General features: G+C 40.7%; 1 protein-coding gene across 2 annotated transcripts in view; it reads right to left on the bottom strand.

The window, feature by feature from the left end:
• The window catches only part of RNF128 (ring finger protein 128), a 110,723-nt gene that overhangs the window by 51,620 nt on the left and 41,847 nt on the right, over positions 1–17,256 (bottom strand). Inside the window, exon 1 of one of the 2 annotated variants that reach the window (XM_004379739.1) lies at positions 14,121–14,865. The exons of the other annotated variant lie outside the window; for it this stretch is intronic. Coding sequence (XP_004379796.1) covers positions 14,121–14,613 — 493 coding nt within the window. The 5' untranslated portion in view covers positions 14,614–14,865. Of the gene's footprint in view, positions 1–14,120; positions 14,866–17,256 lie in introns of those variants that run through there. 2 annotated transcript variants of the gene reach the window in all.

Raw genomic sequence — 17,256 nt, 5'->3', positions numbered from 1 at the left:
TTGTTAACCAATGTCATAAAACAATATGCGTAGTGACTGTGTAATGAGAAACTATTTGTTCTGTAAACCTTCACCTAAAGTATAATAAAAAAAAAGAATTTGACTGAAACACTCCTTCAACTCAAAATATTTAGCAATTGTGTTAAACAGAGATTGCTCAGAGTTCCATGAATAAAGACCTCACTCATTATAATCACACCTTTTTAGCCTTGATCCAAATGTACTGGTGAATTCCCCTAAATGAAGGAGGATAGTGAGGATAAGCCCACCACCCATCTGTCAGCTTGTCAGACTGTGGTGGCTTGTGTGTTGCTGTAATGCTGGAAGCTATGCCACTGGTATTTCAATACCAGCAAGGTCACCCACGGTAGACAGGTTTCAGAGGCGCTTCCAGCTAGGAAGAAAGGCCTAGAAATCTACTTCTAAAAATTAGCCAATGAAAACCTTATAAATCACAACAGAATGTTATCCAACTCCCTTGCTCTGGTAGCATCAGCAGGAGGGTCAATCACTGGAGGAGGACATCATGGGTGGTGAAGTAGAGGACCAAGGAGGGCAAGGAAGACCCTCAGCGAGATAGGTTGGAACAGTAGCTGCAAGGATAGACTGGAACATGCGGATGATTGTGACGATGATGCAGGACTGGGCAATGTTTCATTCTGTTGTACATAAGGTCATCATGAGTCGGAGCCAGCTCCATGGAAGCTAAAAACAATGAGAGTAAGCAGGCCTCTCACGGGAAAGAAACAAACATACAAAGAAAAGTGAGGGGTATGTATGTGTGTGGGGAGGAGAGATAAAAAGAAAAAAATGCAAATAGTAATGCAAAGGGTAAAGAAAAGAGAAACATCTCATTTTAAAGCCGAAAAGTCAGTCCTTAAAGTTCTTTTACTGTTGGAGGCTCATTTTACAAATAAAGAAACCAATTAATGTTAACAAGAAAGACTCACAGTAAAAATGGTATAGGTTAGATATATTTAAAAGGCCAAAGCAATTTTTTTAAAATCCTCCTAGTAGTCAGTAAATCATTTCTATTACCAGATATGCTTTGTTGCTACAGTGACATTATTAATGTTTTCTTTAGGATTTAGCAATAATCTTGGAACTTTTTTTTTAATAACTGATTTTTCTGGTTACAAAAGTAAAACATTCATTCAAATATTCTTTCAAATAAGAAAATACGGAAAAAGAATAATGAGGAGAACAATAATGACCTATAATTCCACCAATCAAAAATAACCAATGTTAACATTTTAGTTTATTTTCAAAAGCGAAGACATTTTTCCACCAGTCGTCTGTCAGTTTGCTGTACTGTGTGGCTTGCGTGTTGCTGTGATGCTGGAAGCTATGCCACTGGTATTGCAAATACTAGCAGGGTCACCCATGGTAGACAGGTTTCAGCAGAGCTTCCAGACTAAGACAGACTAGGAAGAAAGACCTGATGATCTACTTCTAAAAAAACTGGCCAGTCAAAACCTTATGAACAGCAGCAGAACATTGTCTGATATAGTGCCAGAAGATGAACCCCTCAGGTTAGAAGGCACTCAAACATATGACTGGGGAAGAGTTGCGTCTTCAAAGTAGAGTCGACCTTAATAATTTGGAAGGAGTAAAGCTTTCGGGACCTTCATTTGCTGATGTGGCAACACTCGAAGTGAGAAGAAACAGCTGCAAACATCTATTAATAGTCAGAAAGTGGAATGTATGATGTATGAATTGGAAAATGGGAAGTTGTCAAAAATAAAATGGAATGCTTGAAGATAGACATCTTAGGCATTAGTGAGCTGAAATGGACGGGTATTGGCCATTTTGAATCAAACTATCATATGCTCTACTATGCTGGAAATGACAAAATTGAAGAGGAACAGCATCACATTCATTGTCTAAAAGAACATTTCAAGATCTATACTGAACTATAACACTGTCAGTGATAGGATAATATCCATACACCTACAAGGCAGACCAGTTAATATGACTATTATTCAAATTTACGCACCAACTACTAAGGCCGAAGATGAAGAAACTGAAGATTTTTACCAACTTCTTCAGTCTGAAATTGATCAAACATGCGATCAAGATGCATTGATAGTTACTGGTGATTGGAATACTGAAGTTGGAAACAAAGAAGAAGAATCAGTATTTGGAAAATATGGCCTTGGTGACAGAAACGACAGTGGAGATCGCATGATAGAATTTTGTAAGACCAACAACCTTCACTGGAAATACCTTTTTTCAACGACATAAATGGGGACTATACACGTGGACCACACCAGATGAAATACACAGGAATCAAATTGACTACATCTGTGGAAACAGACGATGGAGAAGCTCAATATCATCAGTCAGAGCAAGACCAGGGGCTGACTGTGGAACAGACCACCAACTGCTCATATGCAAGTTCAAGTTAAAGCTGAAGAAAATTAAAACAAGTTCATGAGAGCCAAATTACAACTTTGAGTATATCCCACCTGTATTTAGAGACCATCTCAAGAAAAGATTTGATGTATTGAACACTCATGTCCAAAGACCAGAGGAGTTGTGGGATGACATCAAAGACATCATATGTGAAGAAAGCAAGAGGTCATTAGAAAGACAGGAAAGAGAGAAAAGGCCAAAATGGATGTCAGAAGAGACTCTGAAATTCGCTCTTGAACATAGAGTAGCTAATGCGAGTGGAAGTGTGGTATAATGAATTACTTAATACGGCCTTTCTAGCTATGGTCTTGTAACTCCCACCCAGGTGATTGGGTGGGACTGTGTGATAGGGTAATTGTGGCCCACCAAGGGGATTTGTCAGTTTTGCCTTAAAAGAGAGCCAATTCCAGAGCATAGAGGATTCTACCACCAACAAGGAAGAATAGCCAGGAGCGTTGAAACATGTCCTTTGGACCCAGGATCCCTGGGCTGAGAAGCTCCTGGAAGCAGGAGACTGAGAGAGAGAGAGCGAGCAAGCTATAACCCTGAAGACGGTGAGAAGTGGTGGCAGGAGAGACCCCGTAGCAGAGACCCGGCAGCAGGAGACAGCGCGGTGGGCATCTCAGCCCATGGAGAGAAAGCCGAGTGCCCTTGTGGAGAGGCTTAGGGCCAGGGAGAGGCAAGCCTGCAAGCACAGCTGGGAAGAGGCCATCCTGATGGAAGAATTGTATCCTTGAGTGTTCCTGAGCCTGAATTGTAACCTGTTACTTCCCTGATAAGCCCCACAATCATGAGTATGGTCTATGACTTCGGTTTCGCCATTGCAAGAAATTACTGAACCCAGCAGAGAAGTAGAGAGTGCTGTGGGAGGGATGGCTGGTGTCAGAATTAGTAAAGATCGCAGAGAGAGGAGGCTTGTCTGGCCTCCACTTTATGGGAGTCAACCTTACGCTGTTGATCTTGGTTCTCCTTCCCCCTTGTGGGGTTAGAGGAGGTCAGACACTGCCCCCATGCCATTTTTACAGGAAGAAATGATGGCATAAAAGAGCTGAACAGAAGATTTCAAAGGGCGGCTCGAGAAAACAAAGTAAAGTATTATAAGGAAATGTGTAAAGACCTAGAGTTAGAAAACCAAAAGGGAAGAACATGCTCGGCAATTATCAAGATGAAAGAACTGAAGAAAAAGTTCAAGCCTTGAGCTGCAATTATGAAGGATTATATGTGCAAACTATTGAATGATGCAGGAAGTATCAAACGATGATGGAAGAAATACACAGAGTCACTTCACCAAAAAGAATTGGTTGATGTTCAGCCATTTCAGGAGGCAGCATATATGATCAGGAACCGATGGTATTGAAGGAAGAAGTCCAAGCTGCAATGAAGGGATTGGCAAAAAACAAGACTCCAAGAATTGATGGAATATTAATTGAGATGTTTCAAAAAACAGTTGCAACGCTGGAAATGCTCACTTGTCTATGCCAAGAAATTTAGAAGACAGCTACCTGGCCAACTGACTGGAAGAGATCCATATTTCACATTTGTGCCCATTCCATAGAAAGGTGATCCAACAGAACGTGGGAATTATCAAACAATATCATTAATATCACATGCAAGTAAAATTTTGCTGAAGATAATTCAAAAATGGTTGCAGCAGTACATCAACAGAGAACTGCCAGAAATTCAAGCAGGATTTGAAGAAGAGGACATGGAATGAGGGATATCATTGCTGATGTCAGATGGATCCTCGCTGAAACCAGAGAATACCAGAAAGAAGTTTACCAGTGTTTTATTGACTACTCGAAGGTATTCGACTGTGTGAATCGTAAGAAATTATGGATATCACTGCGAAGAATGGGAATTCCAGAATACTTAATTGTGCTCACGCAGAACCTGTACATGGAACAAGAGGCAATCATTCGAACAGAACAAGAGGATACTGCATGGTTTCAAATCAGGAAAGGTGTGCATCAGGCTTGTATCCTTTGACCATACTTAACTAAATCTGTATGCTGAGCAAATAATCTAAGAAACTGGACTATATGAAAAAGAACATGACATCAGGATTGGAAGAAGACTCATTAACAATCTGTGATATGCAGATGACACAACCTTGCTTGCTGAAAGTGAAGAGGAGTTGAAGCACTTAACTGATGAAGATCAAGGCTACATTCTTCAGTATGGATTACACCTCAACATAAAGAAAACAAAAGTCCTCACAACTGGACCAATAAGCACCATCATGATAAATGGAGAAAAGATTGAAGTTGTCGAGGATTTCATTTTACTTGGATCCACAATCAACGCCCATGAAAGCAGCAGTCAAGAAATCAAATGACATACTGCATCGAGCAAATCTGCTGAAAAAGACCTCTTTCAAGTGTTCAAAAGCAAAGATGTCACTTTGAGGACTAAGAAGTGCCTGACCCAAGCATGGTATTTTCAATCGCCTCATATGCATTCAAAAGCTAGACAATGCATAAGGAAAATGGAAGAATTGATGCCTTTGAATTATGGTGTTGGTGAAGAATATTGAATATAGCACAGACTGCCAAAAGAGTGAACAAATCTGTCTTAGAAGAAGTACAGCCACAATGCTCTTTAGAAGTGAGGATGGTGAGACCTCGTCTCACGTACCTTGGACATGTTATCAGGACAGACCAGTCCCTGGAGAAGGACATCATGTTTGGTAAAGTAGAGGGTCAGTGAAAAAGAGGAAGACCCTCAATGAGATGGACAGACACACTGGCTCCAACAATGGGCTCAAATACAGCAACGATTGTGAGGATGGTGCAGGACTGGGCAATGTTTCGTTCTGTTGTACACAGGGTTGCTATGAGTCGGACGGAAGCTTTTCGATGCCACGTAACAACAACAACAACAAAGACATTTTTAATTGCAGGCAGCATTTAAGTAAGCCACCTTAACGTTTTGTCTGAAACGACAAGTTAATATCTTTAAGACACACACATCAACACGTCAATTCTTATACCTTCTTTCAAACAAATGTCAAAGTGAATATGTTAACTCAAAGTCATTGATTTGTACCTAAGTTGAGCACTGAAGTATTAAAGCAAAGTAAATTAGGACTAGATTCTGAACCTAACTACCCCAATCAAGTTTCCCACAGCTTAGCATGAATCACCAAATTTTCTTCTAGAAAGGAATCAATATTGCTGTAAGTCCACGGGTAATTCAAGCAGTAACCATACATCATGATGTACAGAAAGGCACGCATACAGCTGATTGAGAAAAATACAGAACAGGAAATGGAATAATAACAAAGAGCCCTTGTGCTCTGCTTGGCCCATAGGGCAAAAGTGGGTGGTGACAGCAAAGTATGGCAACTCTGAACTGGCTTAGGAATTGCGTCAAAAAGTGAATGTCTTGGTATTAACTGTGCCTGGTATTGACTCCCCACAGTATTAGGGAGCTATCGCTACGATAAGATGGTTCCAGTGCAATGCAGGAGATTGTTTCTGTGGATGATTGGGCTCCCACCACATGCTGCACGAGGTCCCTCCCTCAGGAGATAAAGCTAACCACTGTATTGCATCAAAAATTCTTTATCTTAGGGTTGGGAGCGGGGGCTTCTGGCGTCCTGGTACAGTTCTGTTTCTTAGTCTAGGTGCTGGCTACCACAGGTATGCTCACTTTGTGAAAATTCACTGCGCTGTACACATATGACTTATGTACCTTTTGGGTATGTATGTTGTACAATAACAACTTCAATAAAATTTACATATACAAAAAATTATTCATCCCCAGGCAATAGTTGTGATACCACTGCCCAATCAAATAAACTCTGGGGAAAACCCCAGCAATGGTTTACAGTTCAGTGGTTATCATGATAAAAGAAAAGCCATTTTAGTCAATGAGGTGCTACTTAACCAAACCAACAAGGAAACCGGGTGCAAACCCCAACGTGACAAAGACATCACCAATGGAATATTGTGAGAGAAAAGGAACTAAAGCACAAATGGTAATCAAATCTTTTAAAAGACCAAAGCCATAATAGGCAATGCATATGAGTTAGACCGGACGTTTATGGCTAGTAAGTATATTTTTACATAAATCTCTGTGGAGCATATTTTTGTTTATTTTAAATGCCCCAATTCACACCCCTCCCCAGTCATCATTTTTGTACTTCCTTTTTGCTAGCCAACAGAAGAGAGGCTCAATCCCTCAGAGTCAAAGGCCACAACCTTCCAATATAAGAAAACCCACTTCCTGTTTTTAATGACACGGGAAAATGCTTATAATAAAAAGCAGGATACAAAATTGTACATACAGTATGATTATGATTTTTTAAATAATACATATGCAGAGCAAAAGGAAAAAAAAGACAATGAAAACACACCAAAATGCTAAAATAATTATATCTATACATTTTTTTCTTCTTTTTCTGTATTTTCTTCATTAATACTCATGAGAAAAATAACCATTATGATAAAAGTAGGATAAAAACTATACCTATGCATGGAAAAATAGATAAGAAAAAAGTACACTAAAATATTAGTGGTACTATCACTATACAGTGGAATTACTGGTAATTTTTATTTTCAGTTTTATGCTTCTCTGTGTTTTCCAAGTTTTCAACAAGGCACATGATTAATTTTATAACCAGAAAATAACTTAGTAAACATCTTTGGTATTCTCTTTCTTCCATTTAAGACTGGGAACAGAGATTAAATGTGACATTCTGTATGTGATAACACACATGTTCCAGAGACTGGGAATAAAATGTTCCTTATGTGCTTAGAGAAAACATTTGCTGATCGAGCTACAATTCTTTTTTTTTTTAAAAAAGGTTTATATTTTATGTTATAAAAGTCTACATTTACCAATATATTCAACGAAAACATTTTATTTAGAGATATAAATTGAAGGCTGGTATAGATAGTTTTTAAAATATAAAAATATATATAACATAGGGAAAGTTCAATGTAAAAACACGTTTGTCACTATTTCGTTGTTACCTAGGTCATTTTGCCATTAAAAACCATAAGCGGGTACAACCCATTAACTGGCCCATGATAGTGATCACCATTGAAATTAGGGAGCATGAAATCTTGAAGTATTTGTAAGCTCTTATTCCTCCCACTAGATTAAACATTCCTTAAGAGGGCAGGGGCTCTATCTTCATTATTTTGTATCTTCCAGCACCAAGCACAGTACCTAGCATACAGTACCACCAGTTGCCTTTGAGTTGATTCTGACTCATGGCGACCCCACGTGTGTCAGAGCAGAACTGTGCTCCACAGGGTTTTTAATAGCTGATTTTTTGGAAGTAGATCATCAGGCGTTTCTTTCATGGTGCCTCTGGGTGGATTCAAATAGTCAACCTTTTTGTTAGCAGCCGGTCTCTTGTACTACCGAGACAAACTTTGCCATACAACAGATCCTTGATAAATTCTCAAATGAATTGAATTCTAATCCCATTCCATTAGTTACTTTTCTGGCATTAGAGCTCTTGGGTGTTCAAGAAATTCAACAAGCATTTCTAGAGCACAAGCAGTACAAAGGTTCCTATGGGGAATATGAAAATTAAAAAAAATTAAAATAACTACAGTCCAGTAAACCCATTACTGTTGAGTCAATTCCAACTCCTAGTGACCCTACAGGACAGAGTAGAACTGCCCTGTAAGGTTTCCAAGAAGTGGCCACTGGCACCACTAGGGCTCCACAGTCCAGTAGGAAAGTAAAATATGTAAACAGATAATTGCCAGCAAAATGCAGAGAGTGCTGTAAGAGAAGGAGAGAAAGAGGTTACTTTGTTTTGGGTGTGGGCTTTGGTGGGAAGGTAAAAAGAATTAAGTTTCGAAGATGAGGAGGCGTTTGTGTTGGGTTTTGAAGGATGGGTGGGTTTCTGACCAGCAGAGCTGGGAAGGAAAGGATATGCAGGCAAAAGCAGAAGTACAAGCAAAGGAACAACAATGGGAAAGAATACAGTATGTTTAGAGATCAGGTGCAGGGTACTTAGAAGTCCTTGGGTGGTACAAAAGGTTCAGTGCTTGACTACTAACTGAAAGGTTAGAGGTTTGAACCTACCTAGAGACGCCCTGGAAGAAAGGTCTGGAGATCTGCTTCCAAAAGGTCCTTCTACACACAGGGGGTCACCATGAGTCAGAATTGACTGGATGGCAACTGTTTTTTTGTTTTTTTTTAACAGGGTACTTACCATAAGAGAAGGATATAAAGCCTCAAAAGTAGGCTGGGGCCAGATTATAAAGAGTCTAGTAGGCCATGCTGAGAAATGTAGTCTAAATTTTTTAATGGGCTTTTAAGCAATGGTATGCATGTGATCAGAGCTGTGTTCTGGTAGCAATGTGGAGGAAGAACTGGAGGGAGGAGACTGGAGGCAGGGAGACCAATCCAGAGGCTAAGATATTTGCTCCATGAACAAACACAGGGACTGAAGGCAGGCTAATAACAGTTGCAAGGAAGAAGGGGACATAAGTGAGAAGATTTAAAACAACAGAATCAATTGGATATGGCAGCTATTTATCGGAGGTGGACGGTTAAGGGCCTGAGTGTAGATGCAAGGAAGAAGACGAGTCAGATGAATGAATCAATAAAGTAACAGAAATGAAACAAAAGAGAGGCAAGAGAAGGAAGAGACTGCAAGGGGTTGGGGAGGGCGAGAGTTTCCAAGAAGGGGTGGTCAACAGTGTCAAATACAGTACTGCAGAGATATCAAGAAGGATGCATTTGGAAACAGCTTTTGGGATGGTATTTTACAATGGTTATCACCATCCAATCCCTTTTCAACCTCTTTTGTACCAAATAACTTTACTAAAAAAAGGTTCTTTTCAAAGTCAACTTTCAAGAAAAAACTGGAAAACTAAATGTAAAAAGGTTGAGAGGTGATTAGGTGGTGATAAATAAGTGTAAAATACTATTTCCAAAGTCCTTTGTGAATGGAAAGAAGATTGGTAGCTTGAGGGGGAAGCAGTTATTTGAGAAAAGAATGACAAACGCAGGAGAGCAAAAAGATCATTTCCTTGTAAAGAATTCAGTCTATCCACCCTGTACCTAAAGCTTTAAAGTTAAGATTTCAGATAATATGTACTCTGAAGTACTCTAGACCATTCATTTTCAAATTATGTTCTCAAAACATAAGACTCCATTTTCATTTTCTAAAATACATTTAACTATCTTAAAAACTGTGATAAAAAAATAATAATAACAGCTTCTATATGCCAGGCATTGTGCTACACACTTTATTTGTATTCTTATTTAATCCCAGCAACTTTATGAGGCAAGTTTATTATTATGCTCATCTTAACACAGGAGAAGACTGAGACTTAGAGAAGTAAACGAATTGTCTAAGATTTTAAAAATAGTACATGGCAGAGCACAACATCTTAACCAATCTGCTCTACTGTCTTTCAACAATGTATACAAGCAACCAATTATATCTCAAACTGTACGCCATTGGAGACCACCAAATCACCAATTTGAACTGATTGGTTCCTTCACTTTTTTTGCCGCCCTAAGGAATAGGTCGCTATGAGTCAGAAGGGACTCGAAGGCAATGGGTTTGGTTTTTGGTTTTTTAAGGACTAATGCTTCTCCTGCCATCCCTCTGCATATGTTGTCATGGATCATGAAAGTTGTAACTCCACACAGGTCTTTCAGTAAATTCATGCCCGCACATGTTCACTCAAGGAAAACTGTACAAGTACACATACCACTTCAACCCCTGGGCTATGCTCAATTAGAAGGCAGGCAAAGCTTAGGCCCATCTGCTTAGAGAAAGCAGAACAGTTTGTTGTGCAATAACAAGAACATGTGTAACATGTCTCATCGTGACAATCCTACATTTTAGATGGCTTTAGTGCTTACTCTTAAGTTTTGACTGCTTCTTACCTGATTTTCATACTCAAGATAAAAAATTTGCTGATGCAAGGCTACAAATACCTTTTGTCAAATTTTGGTACACATCCAAACAGCCTCATTTTCCTAACTGATTGTTCTTATTAGTGGAGTTTCTCTCCACTAAATAAAGATTTTAAAGCAACTGTTCTAAACCAGTTAGTTCTGTTACTTGAAATAAATGGGTCTTCAGGGTCACAGGACTGTAATAGGCTAAAGGGGATGCCTCAGGACAAACTCAAACAAAAAGCAAACAATTCAAGGACAGGCCCCTTTGAGAATGGGTGAAGAGAGATTTTGTGTTTGTGTGTGTATGTGTGATGTAGGTAAAAGTTTACAGAACAAATTAGTTTCTCATTAAACAGTTAATATACAAATTGTTTTGTGACATTGGTTGCCAACCCTGAAGAGAGATTTGACAGCAATGGCTTTTCCATAGGAGCCCTGGTGACGCAGTAGTTAAGAGCTATGGATGCTAACCAAAATGTTAGAAGTTCGAATCCACTAGCTGCTCCTTGGAAACCCTATGGGGCAGTTCTACTCCATCCTGTAGGGTCGCTGTGAGTTGGAATGACTCCTCCGCCAACAGGTTTGTTTTTTGTTTGGCTTTTCCATATTTGGTGGCCCTTGTGTAATTCATGGTAATATATATTGAGTTAATCAATACTTAAACTCCAGTCCTACCTGCCACTATGATCCAAGACAAGTGATTTTTGACCAGAGATTACAATCAACCCTAGACTTACCCTAAAGAATGAGCAAATCAAACAATAAACCACTTTACAAATATTCAGCAACACATGTGGGTGAAATGCAAAGTGATTTTTCCCTGTGTTGTGAAGCAGTTCCTCCAATTCAAGGGAGAAATGTAATTCCATACTTCAAGTAATTTGTTAGCTATTTTTAGTTAGCCTAACGGCAAGCTTTGCTATAGCCATCATCTTGGATAATAGTAAAATTTTAAAATGTCAAAATAGCTTTCTGAGTGTAGCTTAAGTGATCGATATTTAGGGCTTTCGTCCTACATATTCTCCTGAAACAAGAGAACCATGATTAGATTACCAGTGTATTCATGTCTTCAATTTGACAGTTGCACAGTCATATATTTGTATATTAAATTTTTGCATCCCGTTAGCAATAACCTATTATAATAATTAACATTCATTGAGTGTTTATTATGTGCTAAGTGTTGTTGTTGTTAGGTGCCATCGAGTCGGTTCCAATTCATAGCGACCCCATGTACAACAGAACGAAACACTGCCCCGGTCCTGCGCCATCCTCATAATCGTTGTTACACTCGAGCCCATTGTTGCAGCCACTGTGTCCACCCATCTCGTTGAGGGTCTTCCTCTTTTTCGCTGACCCTCACTTTATCAAGCATGATGTCCTTCTCCAGGGACTGTTCCCTCCCGATAACATGTCCAAAGTACGTGAGACGAAGTCTTGCCATCCTCGCTTCTAAGGAGCATTGTGGCTGTACTTCTTCCAAGACAGATTTGTTCGTTCTTCTGGAAGCCCATGGTATATTCAATATTCTTCATCAACACCACAATTTAAAGGCATCAATTCTTCTTTCATCTTCATTGCCCAGTTTTTTCACATGCATATGAAGTGATTGAAAATACCATGTGCTAGGTAGTTTATGTCTATTACTCTCAGTAATCACAACAATGTTACCTCCATTTTACAGATAGGGAAACTGAGACTCAGCAAAGTTAAATAATCTGACCAAGGGCACAAAGCTGTTATGCAGCAAATCCAGAATTTGATTCTCACTCTCGACTACAATGCCTGTGCTTTTCCTAGTAAGTCATATGGCCTCTCAATAGAATATAAGATGTATGTAGAGTATCTGGCACATATTTGGAGCTCAACAAAAGTTAATTTCATTGTTCCCTAAAACTAACAGATAAATATAAACCTATATCCTTAACAGAAGTGGAATCAAAGCAGTCCAAGTAGGAACTCTTCAATTAAATAATACTCTAACTCCAAATCATTTATGTGAATGAATCTCATTTAGAGGAAATTCAAAGCCAAACCCTTGTATTTAGTCAATTGAAATTTAAAGACTTTAAAAGTTACCGAGTCTTTATTCTTCATTTTTAATAGCCTTTAAAAAATAATTTCATTCTTATCAATGAATTATCAACCAAGAGACATACAGTTATTTCTTTAATCAACATAAAATCTAAGAATCACAGCATTTTTGAGCTGGAAGGGATCTTAGAGTTCATCTAGTTCATTTTTTTGTCTGTATACTCTGCCAACTTGGCCTCAACCCCCTACATCTGTAGTACCATTTGACATAGGAGTAACTGGTACAAGGTCACAAAGCTGACAGAGGCAAAGAAGGGGCTAAATGAATTCAAATCTCCCAAGTTCCAGTTCAGTGCTCTTTCTATTATGCCACCCAACCACTCAATACAAGTGCTCTCTAGGAGAGCTTGAAATACTATTTTAAGCAAAACAAAAAACCTCTAGTAATTAAACGACCAGATTCATCTCTCCAGTGACTCTCGCAAGCCAATACTACTGACTAATCTTTATTGAGAGTGGATGATGGGCTGGGCTCTGTACTAAACTCTTGACCAGTATTATTTCATCCTCATGGCAAACCTGTGGGGTAATTCTCTCTTATTATTCATTCCCACTTGACTGATCAAGGAACCCAGACTCAAAAGACTTAAATAAAGTAAGCTGCCCAAGGTCACAGGACTAGTAAGCAATGGAGCTGGAATTTCAACCAAGGTCTGACTCAAGGCCCAGCTTTCAACCACTATGATATACTGTTATTATATGTGTTTCCACTTTTTTCTTCAAAATTTTTTTTCTTTGTTCTTTGGAGCCTATGATATCTATATATGATATACATTTACAGAGATAGATATACTGTATCTATCTATATACACTATATCTATCTATATCTATATATATACACTATACACATACATACTATATCTATACATAGATCCTATATCTATATATAAAACGGATACCTACCCACAAAGATGGAGAAGGTTTCTGGAAGGGTAACTGAAAGGTGAAAAATAGTAACTCACAATAGCTCCACAAATTTAAGAACTACCTGGACTACTTTTTCCAAAGTCTAGGTCTTTTTTATCCTCATGCATAATAAACCTCTTCTTTTTCAATAACATTAATCACCTGTTTTGCAACTCAATAACCTAAATCATATTTTTCAGAGGAAAACGAAAGCACTGACAGGAGCAGTCACTTGGGACTTGAGACCATTGGGCAGACAAGAGCTAAGCAAAGTTTCCACCAAAATCGCAACGAGGTTAACAGGACACCGTAACACAATCTTGTACCTGATACCTAGGAAACATGGAGAGAAAAACAGGGAGAGAGGAGAGGAAAATGTGCTGCTAGCCTGAGATTGTCGAGCAGGACAGAGTGAGGAAGGGATTTCCAGGCAGTCTTCTCCTCAGTCATTTCACCACTTACGGTGAAAAGTGGTTGCCCACCAACCACTTACCGTAATCACAGACAAGGCATTCATGTGAAATGCCAGGGTAAGGAGACGCCAAGAGCCCAAACTGTCCCTCTCCCCGATTTGCCAGCCTCTGCACCCCGTTTGTTCTATCCTTTTCCATCAGAGAGGGAAATTCTGAAGGATTTTTTCCGCCCAACCCCCACGCGTGGTGAATCTCGGCGAAGGGAGGACCTTGCCCCACAAGGTGGGGACAGAAAGGGCACCACCCGTTTTCCTCTGGAGCAAGGGAATGGTGGAGAAGGGCGCTGAGGAAAATATGAGAAACTGGAAGTGGCAGGGGTTTGGAGGGGTGCAATTTAGCAGCTGCACTCACCAGGGTGAGACATGGGGATGACCTCATTGCGGGTCCCCGGGAAGTTAAAGATGACGGCTCCAGACGCCCCTCTCTCGTAAGCCAGATGGATTTTGTCTGCAAAGGTGCAGCCCCCGCCGCGCTGGATGAGGGCCAACCAAGAGACTTGCACGTTCCTTCCCCAGTGCCCCGGGACCGTGGGCACCGTGAAATTCGTATGCGGGTTGCAGGCGTTGAGCGCCCCGGGGCCATCGGGAGGTACCAGGACCCCAGCAACGGGCTCGAGCGGCGAGTCTTGGCCGTACACGCCCTCTTCGCTGAGCTCCCACACGGTGCGGTTCACTCCGGTGTGCGGAACCCGCCAGGACACGTTCAAGTACGCGGTCCACACTGCCTCGGCCCCCCGGGAGCCAGGGGCGTGCGGACTCAGAGCCAGCAGGAAGCACCATGCGAGCAGTCGGGAGGAGCCGCAACCACCGCGGCAGGAGACCCCGGTCGCGGGCGGCGGCCCCATGGCGCGCGCGCTCCGCGCCTCCCAAGGGCCCCTCGCACACGCCTCCCTCGCGCCTGGCGGGACCCCGGCCACCACCAGGTGCGCGCCAGGTGGGGAGGGGGTGGGGAGACGCTGGCGCGCGCTGCGAGCTCGGTCGCCACCCGGACGCACGTAGCGTCAGTAGGGATGTTGCCGCAGATGCAGCTTTTCGCAGCTCCAGTCTTCTTCGCCACTGCCGAGGCCAAGTAGGGATCTGGGGCTTTAGCTTGAAGCTCCGCCCAGCCGACTGGGGGTAGAGGTGGCTGGGAGGGAGGAAAGGACACTGCGGGATCCGCCTCTTAAAAGGGTAACTGGATGGGAAGGCTGTAAAGTGGGTGGGCTCTGTGACTGTATGGCCAGGTGTGTTGCGTAGTTTTATGAAAAAAATGGACAGGCGAGGAACTATAGAACTACCTTTCTGATTAGGATTAAAGTCCGTTTTGAATTGCGACAATACATTTTCCCTCCTAACATTTGCCTAAAAGGGGTTTCATGCTTAAGTGCTAGAATGTGAAAGTCAGTCTAAAAGCGCTGATCCAAAGGGTCTGAGTTGTAATCCAGAGAATTTGGGTAGGTGGGTGGTGCCAAAGGCAGGCTGTTTACAGATTGTCTAGGGAGCGCGGAGAGTTGGTGGGGGGTGGGGGGAGGCCCACCGGAAGGGCAAGTTGTTAACCCTTCTTTGCTGGCCCCAAATGGCATTTTTCTCTTTACCTGCTCCATACAAGCGTCATACAGATTTGCTTCCTTCTTACCCTTACCCTAGGGTAAATATACTGCATCAGATGCACCTTCTAAAGCAACCTTCGTCCTCAAAAAGGAATTACCGGTTTTACACACTGTAAGCCTTTTTTCTACACCTTCCACAAACAAGGTTTACCCAAATGGATATACCTGCATCATTCATAGCCTTTACTACATAACCTTTCTCCTTTTGCAACTAACGCAAATGAGTCTCTGCCTCACCTCAGCAATTCACTCATGGCTCTATTCATTATGATTTATTCTTACTTTAAGTGTACAGTTTTTGCCTACCCTGTCAACTATTGTATTGTTACCTTACCTTACCCGTTGCCGTGAAATTGATTCTGATTCATAGCGACCCTAGAGGACAGAGTAGAACTGCTCCATAGGGTTTCCAAGGAGCGGCTGGTGGATTGAACTTCCTACCGACCAGCAGCAGTAGCTCTTAACTACCGGGCCGCCAGGGCTCCTTTATATTGTAGGTGCTCAATAAGTGTGTGTTGGGTAAAACTGAATTAATACACCTGGTGTCTGACAGCTATAAATAGCTTTTAACCTTGGGGAACTTACTTTCTCTGTGCCTCAATTTCCTTATCTGTAAAATGGGATAATAGTACCTAACTCATAAGAGTTGTTCAGATGATTAAATGAGTTCATACATGTAAGTCACTTAAAACAGTACCTGACAGATGGTAAAAATTGTATGTGCACTATGCACCTATTAGAATGGCTAAAATTTAAAACACTGACAACAGCAAATGCTGGTAAGTATGTGGAGCAACAGTAGCTCTCATTCATTGCTGATGGGAGTATAAAATTGTACAGCCACTTTAGAAGACTGTCTGGCCGTTTCTTACTAAGTTAAACATAGGCTTACCATATGATCCAGCTATCATACTCCTAGGTATTTACCCAATAAATTGAAAACCCATGTCCACATAAAAACCTGCACACAAATGTTTATAGCAGCCTTATTCATAGTTGCAAAAATTGGAAGCAACCAAGATTTCCTTCAATAGGTGAATGGATAAACAAACTGTGGTACATCTTTACAATGGACTATTATTTAGCAATAAAAAGAAATGAGCTATTAAGCCATGAGAAGACATAGAGGAACCTAAAATGCATATTGCTAAGTGAAAGAAGCCGGTCTGAAAAAGCTACATAGTGTATGATTCCAACTTTATGACATGTGGAAAAAGCCAAACTGTAGAGACAGTGAGAAGATCAGTGGTTGCCAGGGGTCCTGGGGGATGGAGGAATGATGAATAGATGGAGCACAGGGGAATTTTAAGGACAGGGAAACTATTCTGTATGATACTGGAATGGTGCATACATGACATTATGCATTTTTCAAAACCCATATGACTATACAACACCAAGAATGAACCCTAATATAAAACATGGACTTTAATTAATAATAATGTCTCGATATTGGTTTCATCAGTTATAGCGAATGTACCACAGAATGGAATGCAAGATGTTAATAAAAGGAGAAACAGTGTGCAGGGGGGAGAGGGAGAATGTGGGAACCCTCTGTACTTTCTGTACACTTTTTCTGTAAACCCAAAACTGCTCTAAATAATAGTCCGCCAAAATAAAATGTTTTAAAATTATATGTGTTTATTATTATTAAACTGGTTCAGGGGTCCAATAATTTTAAAATAATCTTAAAGCTGCTACTTTGAGGTAATAATCAGAGTAAATGATGTTGATGATTGTCATGGATTGAATTGTGTCCCCCCAAAATATCTGTCAACTTGGCTGGGTCATGATTCCCAGTATTGTATGATTGTCTATCATTTTGTTATCTGATGTGGTTTCCCTGTGTGTTGTAAATGCTATCACTATGATGTAATAAAATGGATTAGCAGCAGTTATATT

The sequence above is a fragment of the Trichechus manatus genome, unplaced genomic scaffold, assembly GCF_000243295.1.
Source record: "Trichechus manatus latirostris isolate Lorelei unplaced genomic scaffold, TriManLat1.0 scaffold00068, whole genome shotgun sequence".
NCBI classification, from domain to species: domain Eukaryota; kingdom Metazoa; phylum Chordata; class Mammalia; order Sirenia; family Trichechidae; genus Trichechus; species Trichechus manatus.
Note: the sequence above shows the minus strand (reverse complement) of the source record. Positions and strands in the feature narration are given on the sequence as shown.